Below are 16,694 nucleotides of genomic sequence, written 5' to 3' on the forward strand. Positions count from 1 at the left end.
ATTTGGGAGGGGGGGCGGTGAGGGGGGGGAAGAGGTCCGTGGTGTGGAGCGGAAGGTGCGGCGGTGGTGGTGGAGGGCGGGCGGTTGTAATTTTTTGCAAACTTATTACATGCGATCGCGACGGAGGGCAAGATCCGTTGCCAAATTTCGCGTCACAGCTGCGGAGCGTGGCTTTTGCCGAGAGCCACGGTGACGCTTCTGAAGGCGCGATCGCCGGGTGAGTAGCGGTGCGGGCGGCGTTGCCGAACCACTGACTGCTCGCATTCCTGGGATGAATGAAGTGGATCGCGAGGGGGGTGTTCGTCCTAAGCTATCGCCGTCCATGTTTAGCTGTTTGCACAACAATGTTTGCGGACAATACCGATGTGTGGTGTTTATTTTTAATGCTCAGATTAATGGGATCAGATGCGTTGTGCTCGGAGCAGCAGTTTTCAGAATCGGTGAGCGCTTTGTACGTGTCGCCCGCCGGCAGTGACGCCGCGTGACTGAAGCACTTTAAAGTTCTGATCGCACGCAGGATCCATTACAGACAATCTCGGGTGCAAGTTGTCATCTCGGCCATTTTGTAATGCACAAGCTGTTTGTGTTGAATTATTGAAAGTGCAGATAAATGTGCCTGTCTCCACAGTAATTAGGGAATGATTAAGATTTCATGCTTTTTTAGACTCATTCCAATGTTGCATTACTGAATCCGTGCCTCTGGCATAATTAACTTGACTCTCATCAATGATTAAAGTTACACACTAAACGTGTTAATATTTAATTCCCAGGAAATTGAAGTGTCATTTACTGCAGTCCTGATTGCAAAGCCCCCTTCTCAAAGATCTCTCTCCTGCTCGCTCTCTGGGCCTTAATAGTAGTGCGTTCTTATTTCATATCTCTATAACCACGCGTACCCATAACGATTATACCATCCTTCCGTGGCGATGTCATCTGTCCAGACCCCAGGAGGGAATCCAACCAGGGCACTGCCACTCAGCAGCATAAAAGCTCCCGTGGGGGTGGGGTTTTGTTTGGGCTCTGGCTGGCAGCAGCAGCAATGATGAGTCCCCCAGTCACAATATGTTTGATGCATGTGCACCACATGAATATATGCATAAGCGTCCTGTGTATATTCACTGCGTCAGCGTCTGTCATAAATTAAAATTTTGTTAAGTGAATTGCCCATTAGTTAATGCGTCACTTGCGCCCCCCTTTTCAGTCGCAGACCACCCCACCCACACCCCACCCACCTACCCCCACCCCTACCAAGGCTGTGAGTTTTGCCCAGAGGGGTGGGGGGGGCTCTGAATGAAGAGGCAGGCGGGCAGGGCAGGGTTAATTTGGGCTGCGCCGGCATAGCGCCTTGGTGCAGATTGGAGGTCGTTAAACGCATGCCAGGTGAATCGGCTGTTTTGCAAAAGTGTGTCAGACAAAGGTGAGAGCAACCAGAACTTCGGAGCAACAGATCCCCTAATCCCTCCCCACTGCTTAGCCCGGCTTCCAAAGCAGCCGCTTGGAAAGTTCAAAGACAGAGCCAGTCTTTGGCCCTCCCCTTCCCCTTGTGTTATAATTGGCTCTTTTATGAAGCCCTGAGCTTCATGGTTGGTTAGTGGCTCTAACAGGCAGCGCTGGATTTATTCCCTCGCTCGTGTATTGAAATCTGCTGCTGCGAAAAACTCAACGAGCACGGCGGCCACAGTGACGCCCCTGTGGTGCCAACATGCAGTGGCATGGCGTGGTTGGCATGAGCCCTGGTGCAAGGATTAAATGGGGCCTACACCTGGCCAATTTCCTCCCCATGCCCCCTCAACTACTCTTCATAGCTCGATGCCTGGGCCCCTTCAGTCTGAGGACCTTGGTGCAGTTGCACCGCCTGCACACTCGATTGCTGTGCCGTGGTGCCACCCTGGTGTTGCTATGGTGGTCCCTTTGCTAGACTTGGAGCAGTTCACACCCAACCCATACATGCAATTAGATTGTCACAATTCTGTTAAAAATAATTTAAAATACAATTTTCTCCATCTTGTTCGCATTATTTATTCGTGCTATATTTCTAACCTTTGTACACTTTTGCTCACTCCACCGGCAAGGTAACCTTCGCGTCCTTGTGTCATTTTCACGAACAGCGAAATAACCGACTCCCACGCAAACGACGTGAGCCCGAGGAATGGCGCTTGGTTGTCTATGGGGCGCCTCTCCGTCGTTCCCCATCTGTCCCAGCGCCCGGCTCTCTTTTCGACAAGCGTGGTGCGTCTCCGAACAGCGTCGCCGCCCTCTCCGTCGGCGCTAGCAACGGCCGCGTTTGCGCATTTCTGCATCGTTGTGCGTGCTGCAAGCATGTAACATTTTATTATTATTACTATTAATTTGTATTATTTTTCATTGTGACAATCACACCTGGCGTTTATGTGCCAGCGAAGGTGTAAACTACGATAGGAGCGGTGCGCGCACGGCTTCGTGGAAGCCGGAAACTCCTCACGATTGCGAGCGCGCGCCTCGCAACGCTCGCCCATCCGTGCGGGACGCTAAAGCAGCGCAGATGTCGTCCTCGGCAGTGTTGTACTATACTGAAATGATAAAATCCACCTCCATGGAATAACGATGACAATTGGAACGTGGTTAATACGTGATGTAAAACATATATATAACATGAAAAATTTAATTTGAAACAAATCGAAAAAAAGAAATAGCATTTTAACAAATGTTGTAAAAATTGCATGTTGTGTTTTGAAATTTAGCATGTGATATCGCATATGTATGCATGTGCATGTACCCGCGTGTGTGTGCGTGTGTGTGTGGGGAGCGGCAGTGTCGCTGTTAGCGCGCTGCGCTACAAACCTGGTGACCCGAGTTCGATTCCCACTCGTGGCGAACACCAGTGACGATTATCTGAACCGGTCCTGGGCCTCCTCTAGGTCGACTCAGCCTCAAATTAGTACCTAGTATGGTGTATAGACATCTCCACTAGGGAGACAAAGGCAGCCAGGCATGGTGCTGGCCACCCACCCCCTCGTGTGCCGTTCCAGCCTTCATAGGTGCTCGCTAACAGCACTTGCCCCAACAGTCTGTTCAGGCTATACGGGGGATCTTTGTCTTTGTGGGAAGCAGTTGCGTGGCTAGCGCTCTGCTCTACGATGCCAGCAATGCGAGTTCAATTCGCGGCCACGGCTAGCATCAGTGACGACTCACCTGTGCCGGTGCTGGGCCTCCGCTAGCTAGATCGACTTGGGCCTCGAACGAGTAGCCGGTGCAAACGTGCAGACATCGGCACTCGGCAGGAAAAACATTGGCCAGGCGTGGCGATGGCCCACGCGGCCACCCTTTCGTCGCTGTGCCAGCCTCGCTAGTGGCTCGCTGACAGTAACAGCCGTCCGTGCAGCTGCACGGGAAGGGGATCTGTGCCTGTGCTACAGGTGGTATTGGGGTAGAGTCGGGCTCGGGGGTGGTTGATATTTGAGGTGCGGGATGTGAGGGAGGGGAGCTGTGAGGGGGTTCTCAACCGTAGAGAACGTCGCCAAAGTCGCGAGTGCCGCCCTTCGTGCATCCTCATCTCAGCCTTCCCATTCCATACAAGCCTCCAGGAGAGGAGCCCTGAACTCTGAACTCTTCTTTCCTTATGAGTCGGTGCACATTTTTACGTACAGAAGTCCTCACTTGACGCTTTCTCACGCTTCAGCACGGTTCTTTTATTCGGGAACGCTTTTTGCACGACGCGGGAACGCGCTTCGTCGTAACGCGGTCTCTGAGCGGTCGATGACGAACTACTTTCTCGAGCTGCCTGGTTGAGCAGCAGAATGATACGGTACGAGGAACGATACATTGCATGGCGTCGCTGTGCCCTCATCTCAGTGCTTTGTCCCTCCGTGGCATGGACTGCAGGCAGATTTTATAGTGCAAATGTGATTCGGTCTTGTACAGTAATTCCTCGCTTTGAACGCTTTCTTCGCTTAATGAGGCATTTCCAAGGAACGCATCACCCGCCTTAAACGAACGATTTTACTGTGCGTGTTTGTACATTTAAAAAATCATAATTTAGAAAAAAAAATTCAATTTACTTTAGACGGAGGCTTTCCCAAGCCGTGTCAGCTTATGAGGGTTGCGAGAGGAGTACACTTCACCACGCTGGTCAGCGCGGCTTGGCGAGGGTGGCGGTGGGACGGAGACGCTCCTCCCTGTGCCGCTGATGTTTACCTGTGGCTGGGAATCCAACTCGGTCACTGGGCTTTGAAAGCGTGGTGTGCAAGCCACTGCACCGTCACTCTCCTGGGAAATAACTGTGCGTTTGCATACCTGTTAGGTAGGGATATTCATTGTCTAATTAAGCGTGGTGGTGCAATAGTTGCTGTGTTACACCGTGAACCCAGTGACCCGAGTTTGTTTCCGGGCCATGGCTAACGTCGAGTGATATCTGATCTCACCCTGGGCACCTCCATAAACAATCCGCACCGAGTGGTGAAGTACGGTCAAACAACCGCCACGCGCCGATGTGGTGTTGAGAAGGCCTCTACCCAGTGATGGATTGACAAAGAGCTGCACATTTGTAATAAGTGGTTTATTTCAGTGTATCATTTAGGGTGGATATTTATGACATGCGTGCGTGTGTGTGGTTATATAGGGAGTGGTAGTATCGTGGTTAGAGCACTGCATTCATTTGAACTCGAATCCTGGCCACAGCTAACATCAGTGGCAAATATCCGGACTGGTCTTGGGTCTGTCCTAGGTTGACTTGGCCTTAAAAGATGTCCCGGTTTGATGCGTAGACATCAGAACGTGGGGAGACTAAAGCAGCCGAGCGTGGCGCTGATGACACCGGCCTACCGTGTGCCGAGCCGGCCATTATAGGCGCTCGCTAACCGCCCTTTCCCCAGCAGTAGGCCACGCGGGGGGTGGGGGCAGGAGATGTTTGTCTTTGTCGGTGTTTATACCGAGCAGGCACTTCCTCATGGCTTGTTGGGGGATTGCTTGCATACGGGGGCCATGTGTCGGGTTAAATGTTAAATATTCATTCATACTGATGATGCGGTCAACCTTCCAGCCTGCCCGGCATGTAATGCTCGGACGAGGGAGTAATGGTCTGACCTTCAGGCATCCTTTGCGCGCATCTTGGCGGCGGCGGCAGCGGAGCGCGCTTGATGGGCTCCTCACCGTGATTGCATATTCATCGGGGACCAATAGGATGCTGGTAAACAAACTGAAAATTGTTTCTGAAGGCCGTTAGCCTGGCTTCCCGTATGCACTTCAGTTAATGGGCGCCCGAAACTGAATGTAGGGGTTCGGAGAGCTAATTGTCTGCATTGATCCTGCACCGTCTCCCGTGAGCGGTAATTGCTGTGAAAGTACTGCGCACTGTAATGCTTGTAGCGTTTTTTTTCTCTTTTCCTCTTTTGAAAACACGAATGTTACAGAACCTCTGCCAAAAGCGCACGGACACGACACAATTTAGTCACGATTGATCGGTGAAGTTTTTTTTTGCGCCACTGCTCTAAGTTAAATCGTCCCTTTTGATGAAACGTTGCTCGCGGCATTGATTTTACATTGACCGCCGTTTGTTTTCCTTTACTATTGAAGCCGGCCGCCGGCCACCGCCGCCGCCGCCGGTCGGTCGCGTCGCGATGGATCGTCCATCGATTTGCAATGGGAGCTTTCGTTTGCGTCGGACTGCAACACAATTGTGCAACGTTATCCCCCTGCCCCCGCGCTCCGCCGCCCCCCCCTTAAAAAAAAGTACGATAAAAAAAAGACCCCACAAAAACTTAGCGTGTCTATGTGCAAATTGCATCTTAAGCATCGCGTTTCCTGGCCCTTAAACCTAATTCTCACCTTGTGCCGCAGGTCCCTGATCAGCCGGATGAAATGAAATCCCCGGGAACACGTTGCCATGGAAGCGTGTGACTCCCCCAGCGTCTCGGGGCACGAGGATGGGCTGCCCGCTCCCTCGCTGTTGTACGAGCAGACGGCCGTGCTCGCCGCCGAAGCCCTGGACGCCTCCTCTTCCCCCCTCTCTGAGGCTCGTGCCGCCGGCAGCGAGGCCCAGCGGCTGAGCGATCCCTCGCTGCTCCGCGGCCTCGCCGCGCCCTGCCACGGCTCCGGGCCCCTACCCGACGCGGCCGCCGCTGCTTCTTCCACCTTTGTTTCCTCTGCCAAAGATATCCGCTGTAAGCAATGCTCCACCTCATTCCCGAGTTTACAGTCGTACATGGAGCACCACTGCCCCGGCGCGTTCCCCCCCCTGCTGCGCGACGAGGAGAGCGAGGTGAGCGAGGCCGAGGACGACAGCGACGTGGAGAACCTGACGGGTGACATCGTCTACCACCCCGACGGCTCGGCCTACATCGTCGAGAAGGACAAGGAGCTCTGCAAGGGGGGGGAGGTCGGCGGCGGCGGCGGCGCCGGGGGCGCGTTCCAGCAAGCTTTAAACGTGAACTCGAAGGCCAGAGACTCGGCGCACCCGCAGATCGTGAGCACCTTTCACATCGCGTCGTCGCTGGCGCGGCGGTTCAGCGTGGACCAGGCGACGTTCCCAAATACCTCAGTGCTGGTGCCGGGGCTCGGCCCCGTGCTGCACAGCTTCCGCGTCTTCGACGTCCGGCACAAGGACGAAGCGGACGAGTATCTCAACAGCGACGGCTCAGCCAAAAACTCCTGCACAGCCAAAGATGTTCCCACCACCTCTGTAGACCTCACCAAATTCGACGGCTGCGCCCTGTACGGCAAGCGGAAGCCCATCCTCATGTGCTTCCTGTGCAAGCTGTCCTTCGGCTACGTGCGCTCCTTCGCGACGCACGCCGCCCACGACCACCAAATGACGCTCATCGACGAGGAGCGGAGGCTGCTTGCCAGCAAGAACGTGTCGGCCATCATCCAGGGCATAGGCAAGGACAGGGAGCCCCTGATCAGCTTTCTAGAACCAAAAACTGCAAGCTTTCAACAGGCGACGATAACCTCAACGGCAAACCTCGAAGGTCCAAGACCAAATTTTTACGGCGTGTTCAGCGGCGTCCACGTGCCCGGCATGGAGGGCCTGCAGGCCGGCCAGTGCTTGGCGAAGGGAAGTGGTAAGTGCAATCCAAAGATGACGGAGCAGACCGCCCCTCCTGCGAAGCAGCAGTGGGGGTCGAACGCTCTGATGAACCTTGGGGGTTTGGTCAAATTCTCGCGGGGCCAGACTGCTCCCTCGGCGTCGCTGGGGCAGCTGGGCGGCGCCGACGCTGTCGCCGGGGAGGAGGGCGAGGAGAAGCCCGCCGACGGGCTCGTGGCGGCGGCAGCCAAAATCCCCATCAAGTCTGAGCCCACGGACGTGGAGGAAGAAGAATTCGGCGACGAGCTCTACGCCAACGAGTTTGACGAGGACGACGGCGACGACGACAGCGGCGACGGCGCTCGCCTCGGGCTGTGGGACAGCACGAGCAGCAACGAACTCTCGAGTCTTACAAACCAAAGCATTTCTCAAACTTCTTTCCTGCCTCAAGCGCTCAACTCCTCTCCAAAGGGTCCCTCGTTTAACTCCTTATCGATTCTCTCCGATAACGCCGCGGGCAGCTCGGAGCTGAACGCGGACTACGCCGCTCAAAAGCGCGGCGACTTCTCTGACGGCAAGGCCGACGGGTTGCCCGACGGCGCCCTGAGAGACACCGACGTCGACCAGGGCGAGGTGGCCACGGCGGTCGAGATGGCGCTGTGTCGGCCTCACAGGATGCTGGGGTCGACGCCGCCCTGCCTGGCGAGGGAGGGCGACTACACCCCAGAGAGCGACCGCGAGTCGCCGAAATGCGACTTCCTCCTGAGCCACACGGCGCTCGCGCTCGGGGGACACCTGTCGGCGGCCATGCAGTCGCGCAACTCCTGCAAGACGCTCAAGTGCCCCAAGTGCAACTGGCACTACAAGTACCAGCAGACGCTAGAGGCCCACATGAAGGAGAAGCACCCCGAGCCGGGCGACGTTTGCAACTTCTGCACGTCGGGGCAGGCGCACCCGCGGTTGGCGCGCGGCGAGAGCTACACGTGTGGCTACAAGCCCTTCCGCTGCGACGTCTGCAACTACTCCACCACCACCAAGGGCAACCTGAGCATCCACATGCAGTCCGACAAGCACCTCAACAACATGCAGAGCCTGCAGAACGGCGGGCCCGTCTCGGCCGACCAGGCCGCGTACGGGCACCACCTGCCGAGCACGGCACCGGGCGGCCTGGGCCTCGGCCTGGGCGTCGGCGGCGGAGGCGGCGGAGGGGGCGGCAACAACGGGATCGGCGCGGGCCCCACCTCGGCGGTGGCGGCGGCGGCGGCACCCAAGGCCCGGCCGCAGCAGCAGAAGCCCGTGTGGCGCTGCGAGGTGTGCGACTACGAGACAAACGTGGCGCGCAACCTCCGCATCCACATGACGAGCGAGAAGCACGCGCACAACCTGCTGCTGCTGCAGCAGAGCATGAAGACTCTGCAGCACCACCACCACCACCAGCAGCAACAGCAGCAGCAACAGCAGCAGCACGGGCTGCAGCAGCTGGGGCTGGCGGGGCTGGCGGGCGGCATGCTGAGCACGCCCACTGAGGCGGAGCTCTACCAGTACTACCTGGCGGCGGCGGTGGCGGCGGCGTCGCACGGGGCCGGCGTCCCCGAGCGCCTCAAGCTGGAGGGGGGGCTGAGCGACGCGCAGCAGCAGCAGCTGCTGCTCTCTGGCTTCCAGATCGACCCCAACTCGACGGGCGGCGCCCTCGCGCCCGCACTGGGTACGGACGGCGTCGCGAGCACCGTCCACGAACCAAACACCCCCACCTCCCTTCACCCCCCTCCCTCCGTTCACACGCTCCCCCACCCCCACTAAACACGTGGAACCTCATCCTCGAACTTAACACGCAAACGAGCAGAAGTGAGAGGGGCCGCGGCGCCGCTTGGGTAGTTTGGCCAATTTTGTTAAATCTGGCTTGGTCGCAAAAGGAAAACTGTGGTTGCGGAGCGCGCACACACACACACGTTTCTCCTAAGCGGCGATGGTTAAACCATTACATCTGCGGAGCTGTAAATAAATAATTATGAGCATTTGGAGGTTCGGGCTGAGTGGTGTCAGAGACCCGAGTTTGATGTCCAGCCAGGGCTGATATCCCATGGCGAGTGATATGTCAGAACCATTCCCCTGGGCCATCCTCCGTCGCAAAACCGAACTGACCAACGTGGCAAAGCATGATCAAGCGACCCTCATGACCGACGCAGTGTGAGGAGGCCCATCATCCACAGCAGAGAATTAGCTAAGGATTGTAAGTTATGCGATAATCATGAGTTAAGTCGATTTTGTCAAAGCAAAAAATGCAAAGATATTAACGACAACCCAGGTTGGGGATTCCTTCCAGACGCCCGTGTTTTGCCAGGAGCTGCTGGTCGCGTGGCAAAATCCCTCCACTTACTCTTGAAAAGTTCCATTTACACACGACGATGATCTTTTTTTGCTCGTAACTCTTGATTTTGTCAACTTTTCAACCATCCTGCATGCCCCCCTCCCGCTGACAATATCTCCATGTGTACCCACACACGCACACAATGCATGCCCTATATATGTTCTTCATATTCATGGAATTCGCTGAAACCATTCTCAAGCATTTTTTTTTTCCCGCCTTTCATGAGACTCGACCACCCCTCCGCCCCTGCCCCTCCCGCCTCACCCGCCCATTTGCCGCAGGTGCTAAATCTGCAAGGGCTCTTGTTTACGGTGGTATTTCTGTGAAGAAAAATTACAGTGATTCGCTATGAAACCACATGCAGTCGCGTTGCACTCCACTCCCATGGCTCGGCTTGGCAGCGGAGACTTAAAACCGCCTTCTGTGGCAGCTCCTGAAAGCCGACAGTCTCTGTGGCTGTTTGTGTTCCGAGCGGCGGCCACGCCATACCTAGGGGAAGCTTCCCACGCCTCCCATCAAAGCGGCCCTTTCTAACGCTTTACATAAGGACTTGCGAATTTTCCAAAAAAACTCGCCTTGAATTCTCTTACCGCCTCGAGGCTTGTACATTCCGTTATTTACTTATTTTGTCTGACGTTGCCGGCTTTGGGGGGCGGCGGGAAGGGGGGGGGGGAGGGGTGGGGGGGCTGCTGGCAGACGTGTGGAGAAAGCGACGGAGGGGGGGGGGGGACGCGCTACGCGAATTAGGGCCCCGATTGCCTTGTCCTTGCAGCAATTACTGCCATTTGCTAATTCGATTGTGTTCAAATTGTGTTGGTGCTAACTCGCATAAATGCTTGCCCCTGTGTTGAGGCATTGATTATGCACTAACCTTCACCTGTTGGTATTTTTTTCATTCCGGACATTCAATACCAAGAGCTACGTGATAAATATTAGTCCATTTTTTAAAACGCGAGCGGCGATGCACTTTTTGAGCGCGCTTGGACCGGCGTGCCGTTGGGGGGGGGGTGGGGGGCGCGGCCGCGGGTCGACCTCCAGCCCTCGAGGAAATTTGACCGCGGCCTAACCTCGCGCGTCTCGCCTCGGCGCCCCGCAGGCGGGGAACTGCCGTTGGACATGAGGCTGGCGGGGCCGCGGCTCCTCGCCGACGACGGCACGAGCGCCGCGCTGCTGGGCGGCGCCGCCAGTGGCGGGGAGCCATCGGGCGCCGACAACCCGGCGCTGAAGCTGTTCCTGTGCGGCGTGTGCAACGCCTTCAGCACCGACGGCCTCGAGGCGTTGGCGGCACATGCCTCGGCCGAGCGCCGCCTGCCCGAGGAGGAGTGGAAGGGCACCGCCGGCGACGGCGCCCACGCCTGCCGCCTGTGCCAGTACAGCACGCCGCTACGCGCCAACTTCCAGCTGCACTGCAAGACCGACAAGCACGTGGCTAAGTACCAGCTGGTGGCGCACCTCCGCGAGGGCGGCCACGCCAACCAGTGGCGGCTCAAGTGCGCGGCGCTCGGCAGCCCCGTACAGCTCAAGTGCAATGCCTGCGACTACTACACCAACAGCCTGGAGAAGCTGGGGCTGCACGTGACGGGCCAGCGGCACGAGGCCAGCCTGCGCCTCTACAAGGTGAGGCCCCCGACGGCACGGGCAGGGCGCGCTTGCGTCTCGTACCGCGCAAAAACCCGCGGAGTTACGCGGAACGGTGGAGAGCCGGTGGCGGTGTGGGAAGCGAGTGCATGAAGCGCAGGGCGTGTCGGGCTCGGGGGGAAAAAAGTCGGCGATTTATTTGTTCCACTTCGGTCATCGTGCCGGCGGCGTGACAGAGGTCGCAACCGGGTACCCGATACCCGTACCCTACCCGATACCCGGCTACCCGTACCCGGCCGGGTACGGGTACCGGTACCCATTTGCGACCCTGGTGCGGCCGGGTACGGGTACGGGTAGGCCGTGAGTCACTGGTGAGTAACCGTTTGTCACTCATTTCCCAACGTTCAAGTTCCTAGAATCAACCCACCCGCTACTCGGCCGGGTACGGGTAGCCGGGTATCGGGTAGGGTACGGGTACCCGTTTTCGACCCTGGTGCAGCCGGGTACGGGTAAGGAATCAAAACCCGTTTGCGACCTCTGCCGCGCGAGGGCTCCGGCTGGACGGGAATCGTACTGTTTGGTCTCGACATTTGAGTCGCGTCGGTCAGCACCGTTTTTTTTTAAGTCGGCTCCCGAGCACGCTTGACCTCCCCGCAGCGGTTGTCGCTCGGCTCGTGCCGTGGCCTGGCCTGGTCAGGGGGGGAAGGCGCCGGCTCGTGCAGCCATCGCAGCAGCGGTAGTCAGACACCCTGTCGGCTGGGCGGGGTGTAGGCGTAGGCGTCGGGTATAAAAAATAGATATTCTTTGAGAATAGGTTTTCCCCTTTTTTCTGGCAACAAAATAGGTGTTAAGATGTTAAAACACTAAACTGAAACCTTTTACAAGGAATCATGCCTGTATTAACCACAATGCTTGTGGTCAGAATGCAAAAAAAAACGTACTTTGATATTCTTTACTAAATGAAATATTTTTCGTAAGTAAATTTAATTAGTTTATTTATTTGGAATATCAACATCCAAAAATAAGAATGCGCAAGTAAGCGTGACACGAGCGGGTCACGTGGCAGGCTGACACGACCAGGGGCAGGGTGCACCGAGCGTGCCAGCCCCACCACGCGCCCTGCCGGTAGTGGCATCGCACCCTCTCGCCTTTTTGGACGATCATTCTTTACGATTGTGGGGGGCGGCAGAGACTCGCATGCCGCTCGTCAGCTCGCAGCCCCTCCATCGGTGACGCGGCTTTGGTCGGCCTGGGCCTGCGAAGGATGGAATGGTCACCTGGTTCATCCGGCCACGCAGGCCATGGGGGGGAGGGGGGAGGGGGTCTCGATGAGTGACATCCGCTGTGTCTTTTCTCGAGCGAGCGTTCTGCTTCGAGGAGCAGCGCTCTCATCATGACGTCGTCTCGCTGCTTGCCGCTGCGTCTGAGCCAGCGCGCCATGCCACGGCGGCGTCGGTGGCATCAATTGGCCCAGTCCCCGCACAGCTCGAGACGTTTCTTGGTTTTCTGAGCTAGCGGCACACGTCAGTCGAGGGTCTTCTTTTAAAAATATTTTCTTAATCCTCGTGGTCGCCTTTTGTTGTGTTTCTGTTGAAGTCTAGAATAGGTAAGTGGTTCCCCCCCCCAAAAAAAGGTACTGTTCATATTTTAATCTTTCAGTCAGCTGACACAATTCCACCAGGGCTTGTCAAAGCACGCTGTGCATCGGATTGTTAAGGCATAGATTTATGGAATCTTTTGTTAAATTTACTGGCTGTTTGAGCGCGAGCAGCTTTATGTGAGGCTTGTGTGCTGGTTGTTCCATAAACTCGGGGACCAACAGAGCCTCTAAAACTTGTTTATTACAAAACATAAACCTAAGTGGCCAAAAGCCGCAGCCCTCTTTTGGCTTCATAAGATTAACTACAGGCAATGGCGGCGGTCAGAGACGGGGCGGCGAAGATCGCAGCTCTGGAAAATCTGGAAAAAACTAACCGTGCCGGAGCCGGGCGCCACGGCCGTAATGGGAGGTGTCCGCTCGCATTAGGAGGCACGCCTCGGCAAGGACAAATGCTACCCGCCCGCGCGAGCACGGGCGCTGCGACTTGGCCGTGCGAGTCTCCCGCGAGACACGGGCCCGAGTCGCTCCGCACCAGCCGCGAGTCCCAAGAGCTGGCGCGTGCACGCACACACATACGGACGGACGCGTGTGCGTGCGGGTACGCTCGTGCGGCTTGCGCGCTTGAAGACAGGTGGAGGGGCGGCAGCGTTTCTGTTTTTTTAGATGTTTTCCGCTGCAGCAAGGAGATTATAATCGTCGTCATTGTCGCCGTCAGTCGCCAGTGCGTCCGCTGCAGTGATTGGCTTCAGTCGGCACGGTGCCCATCGGGGGGAGGGGGAGAACAACAAAGGAGGATTGGGGGGGTGGGGCAGGGGGCTTTTGGGCCGTATGGGCCCCTAGATGACGTTTTCTATGCCCTATACTACGTTAAAATATAAAAGCCTTTATGATTCCACTGCTGGATGAAGCACCACCCCTCGCTGGACAGATTTGCACACAACTCAATTTGCATATTGGCTCGATTTTCTCAATCTGCACCATCCGGGATTGATAGTCGCACACAGGTTCGGAGCACCGGTGAGGCGTGCGGTGCCTGTTGGGCGTACACGCTGGCACATATCGTGGCAGTGCGAAAAACACAATCGGCCAGAATTCACCAACGCCTGCCATGTTGGGCGTTACTCCTCTCCCAGTGAGTAGACGTCCCTGTCTCAGGTGGGGGCGGGGGGTGGATGGGAGGACGGGGGGGAGGGGCTGTGCTGCGCGAGGGGAGAAGGGAACTGGCTGGAGGGGGGGGGGGCGCTGTCATTTTCCGTGCAGCCTGCGCGAAGGTCGAAGTCAGTGAGGTAGGATAATTGAGCAGAGACTTTGCTGCTTTGTTGGCGGTGACCGCTGGAGCAGAATAACCCGCCCCCTCTGCCCTTAATGGCTTTTGCATGTTGGGGTTTAGAACCCTAATCTGATGCTCTCCTCCGCCGAGTGAGAGATGCAAATCGCGCGGTAATAACCGCAGCCCGAGTCCGCGCGTCGTCAAAAGGGCTCGTCGCGCTGCGAGCCCGGTCGCTGGAGGGGGCAGGGGGATGGGCGGGAGGAAGGGGGGGCAGCCTCCCACCGCTTTCCATTATTTAGTTGGAAAGGTAATTTTAAACACGGTTATTTTTTTTTCTTGCGACCCGCGCTGTGAGTTTTCTGTTGTCGGTGCGAATTGAAAACCGGTATTAATTTTCGGATGTGCAAAAAAAAGCTAATTAGTGGCCATGCGGTTGACACTCGCTTCGCGGGAAACTGCAAGCGATAAAAAAAAATGTCGCGGGAAAAAACATGCACAGCAAGGCAGCACCACGACGTTCACCGACCAGCCCTCCCCCCCTCGGAATCCGGCAGATCCGTCACGGGCCTGAACAAAACTCATTGCTCGCACAACCGACCTGACGTAACAGTTCTGCGGAACTGGATGAGACCCTAAACAAAAACCCAAACAGCCGGTACATTAGATTAATTAACGAGTGACGAATTTGAATAGACGACACCGTCGTTGGTAAAGAGAGAAGTATCGCTCTGTGGGGAATGCGTTTATTGATGGGCACGTGTTCTTCCTGGCAATTTCATTTCTTCCTCTCCCCTCTACGTGACGGTGCTCTTGAATCGTAGCAATGCCTTCCCATCTCTTTGCACGATCACGTTCTACGCCACAGCGAAGCGGTTTTAAGTGCCCGCGAAGGCCACATTCGCCAGCCTGCTACTCGCCGTGAGATTCTGTGGCTAACGGGGGGCGGGCGGGGGGTGGGGGGGGCGCGGAGCTGGGAGGGGGCAGACAGCGTCATTATAATCGCGGAGTGTTGTGTTTTTTGGCGGAGCGAACGGAAGCAATTACCACAGCTCCCTGAGCATCTCTCATCCGAGATGGAGCCCAGAGCGTCGCCGATAAACGTACGATAAACCTTCTTTGGGAAATCTCTTGTTTTGTTTGCAATTGCTCTCGAGCAGTACAAACGTAGAGGCGAGTGATTTGCAAATCCGCGTTTAAAATGGGCGTCCCTCGCGAGGTGCACTGCTAAAACATCGTGACAAATCCACGTTCGTAAACTCTGGCGCGGGTGTGCGTGGTGCAGCCCGGCGGCGTGCCTTCATTTTTTTTGCGTTCGTCAAAATGCAAAGTGCGTGGGGGGGGGGGGTCCCAATATATTTATTTTGGGTTCCGAATTGTTTACCGCGGAGGCGCGTGTGTTAGTGTGTGTATGTCAAGTAGGTAGTGGGGTGCGGTCGCAGTAGCGGTTAGCGCGCTGCACTAGGAAACTGGGGACCCGAGTTCAATTCCCGCTCACGGCCAACACCAGTGGCAATTATCTGAAACGGTCATGGGCTTCCCTTAGGTCGACTCGGCCTCAAATTAGTACCTGGTGCAGTGTGTAATCGTCGCCACTGGGGAGACAAAGGCGGCCGGGCGTAGTGCTGGCCACCCACCCCCTCGTGTACCGTCCCTGCCTTCATAGGCACTACTCGCTTACAGCAATTGCCCAATAGTCTTCCAAGGCTATACGGGGGAGCTTTGTCTTTGTACGTATTTTCAACTTCTTTCACGCCGTACGTAGCCAACTGTGCTAATCCTAGTGCCCTGCGGCAGTTTGGCCAAAGATGATTCCTTCGGAGGTGGCGCGTTGTGGCGGTTTTACAAGCCGCGAGGATTCCACGAGGGCCCGATTGGGGAAACGTCGGCGACTCCGTTTTTGTTGACGTGCTTTAATTTTTTGGGGGTTTTGACATCATCGCTTCCCACAGGCACAGGGGCCCATACCGCCAAGTGGCTAGTAAACAACGGCGCTAATTGAAGGTGCGATTTAAACATGAGTGTAACGCGTTTTTTTAATCGAGCAAGTTTGTAAGAACTCGGGCAAATAGACGGTAGGTGGCAGGTGAGTTTGGGTGAGATGGTGGGTGGCAGGTGAGAGATGGTGGGTGGCAGGTGAGTTTGGGTGAGTTATGGTGGGTGGCAGGTGAGTTTGGGTGAGAGACGGTGGGTGGCAGGTGAGTTTGGGTGAGAGACGGTGGGTGGCAGGTGAGTTTGGGTGAGTTATGGTGGGTGGCAGGTGAGTTTGGGTGAGTTATGGTGGGTGGCAGGTGAGTTTGGGTGAGAGACGGTGGGTGGCAGGTGAGTTTGGGTGAGAGACGGTGGGTGGCAGGTGAGTTTGGGTGAGTTATGGTGGGTGGCAGGTGAGTTTGGGTGAGAGATGGTGGGTGGCAGGTGAGAGATGGTGGGTGGCAGGTGAGTTTGGGTGAGTTATGGTGGGTGGCAGGTGAGTTTGGGTGAGAGACGGTGGGTGGCAGGTGAGTTTGGGTGAGAGATGGTGGGTGGCAGGTGAGTTTGGGTGAGAGACGGTGGGTGGCAGGTGAGTTTGGGTGAGTTATGGTGGGTGGCAGGTGAGTTTGGGTGAGAGACGGTGGGTGGCAGGTGAGTTTGGGTGAGAGACGGTGGGTGGCAGGTGAGTTTGGGTGAGAGACGGTGGGTGGCAGGTGAGTTTGGGTGAGGTGGTGGGTGGCAGGTGAGTTTGGGTGAGGTGGTGAGTGGCAGGTGAGTTTGGGTGAGGTGGTGGGTGGCAGGTGAGTTTAGGTGAGAGATGGTGGGTGGCAGGTGAGTTTGGGTGAGAGACGGTGGGTGGCAGGTGAGAAATGGTTGATGGCAGGTGAGAGACAGTTGGTGGCAGGTGAGG

The 16,694-nt window shown here is 56.4% G+C and overlaps 1 protein-coding gene across 3 annotated transcripts in view; it reads left to right on the forward strand.

Moving 5' to 3' along the window:
* The window catches only part of ZFHX3 (zinc finger homeobox 3), a 127,043-nt gene that overhangs the window by 34,051 nt on the left and 76,298 nt on the right, over window positions 1–16,694 (forward strand). For all 3 annotated transcript variants that reach the window (XM_078606844.1, XM_078606846.1, XM_078606845.1), the window contains 2 exons: window positions 5,815–8,705; window positions 10,465–10,985. In XM_078606844.1, the coding sequence (XP_078462970.1) occupies window positions 5,861–8,705; window positions 10,465–10,985 (3,366 nt within the window). In that variant the 5' untranslated portion in view covers window positions 5,815–5,860. The remainder of the gene's footprint in view (window positions 1–5,814; window positions 8,706–10,464; window positions 10,986–16,694) is intronic.

The sequence above is a fragment of the Lampetra planeri genome, chromosome 26, assembly GCF_965212315.1.
Source record: "Lampetra planeri chromosome 26, kcLamPlan1.2.h2, whole genome shotgun sequence".
Taxonomy (NCBI): Eukaryota; Metazoa; Chordata; class Hyperoartia; order Petromyzontiformes; family Petromyzontidae; genus Lampetra; species Lampetra planeri.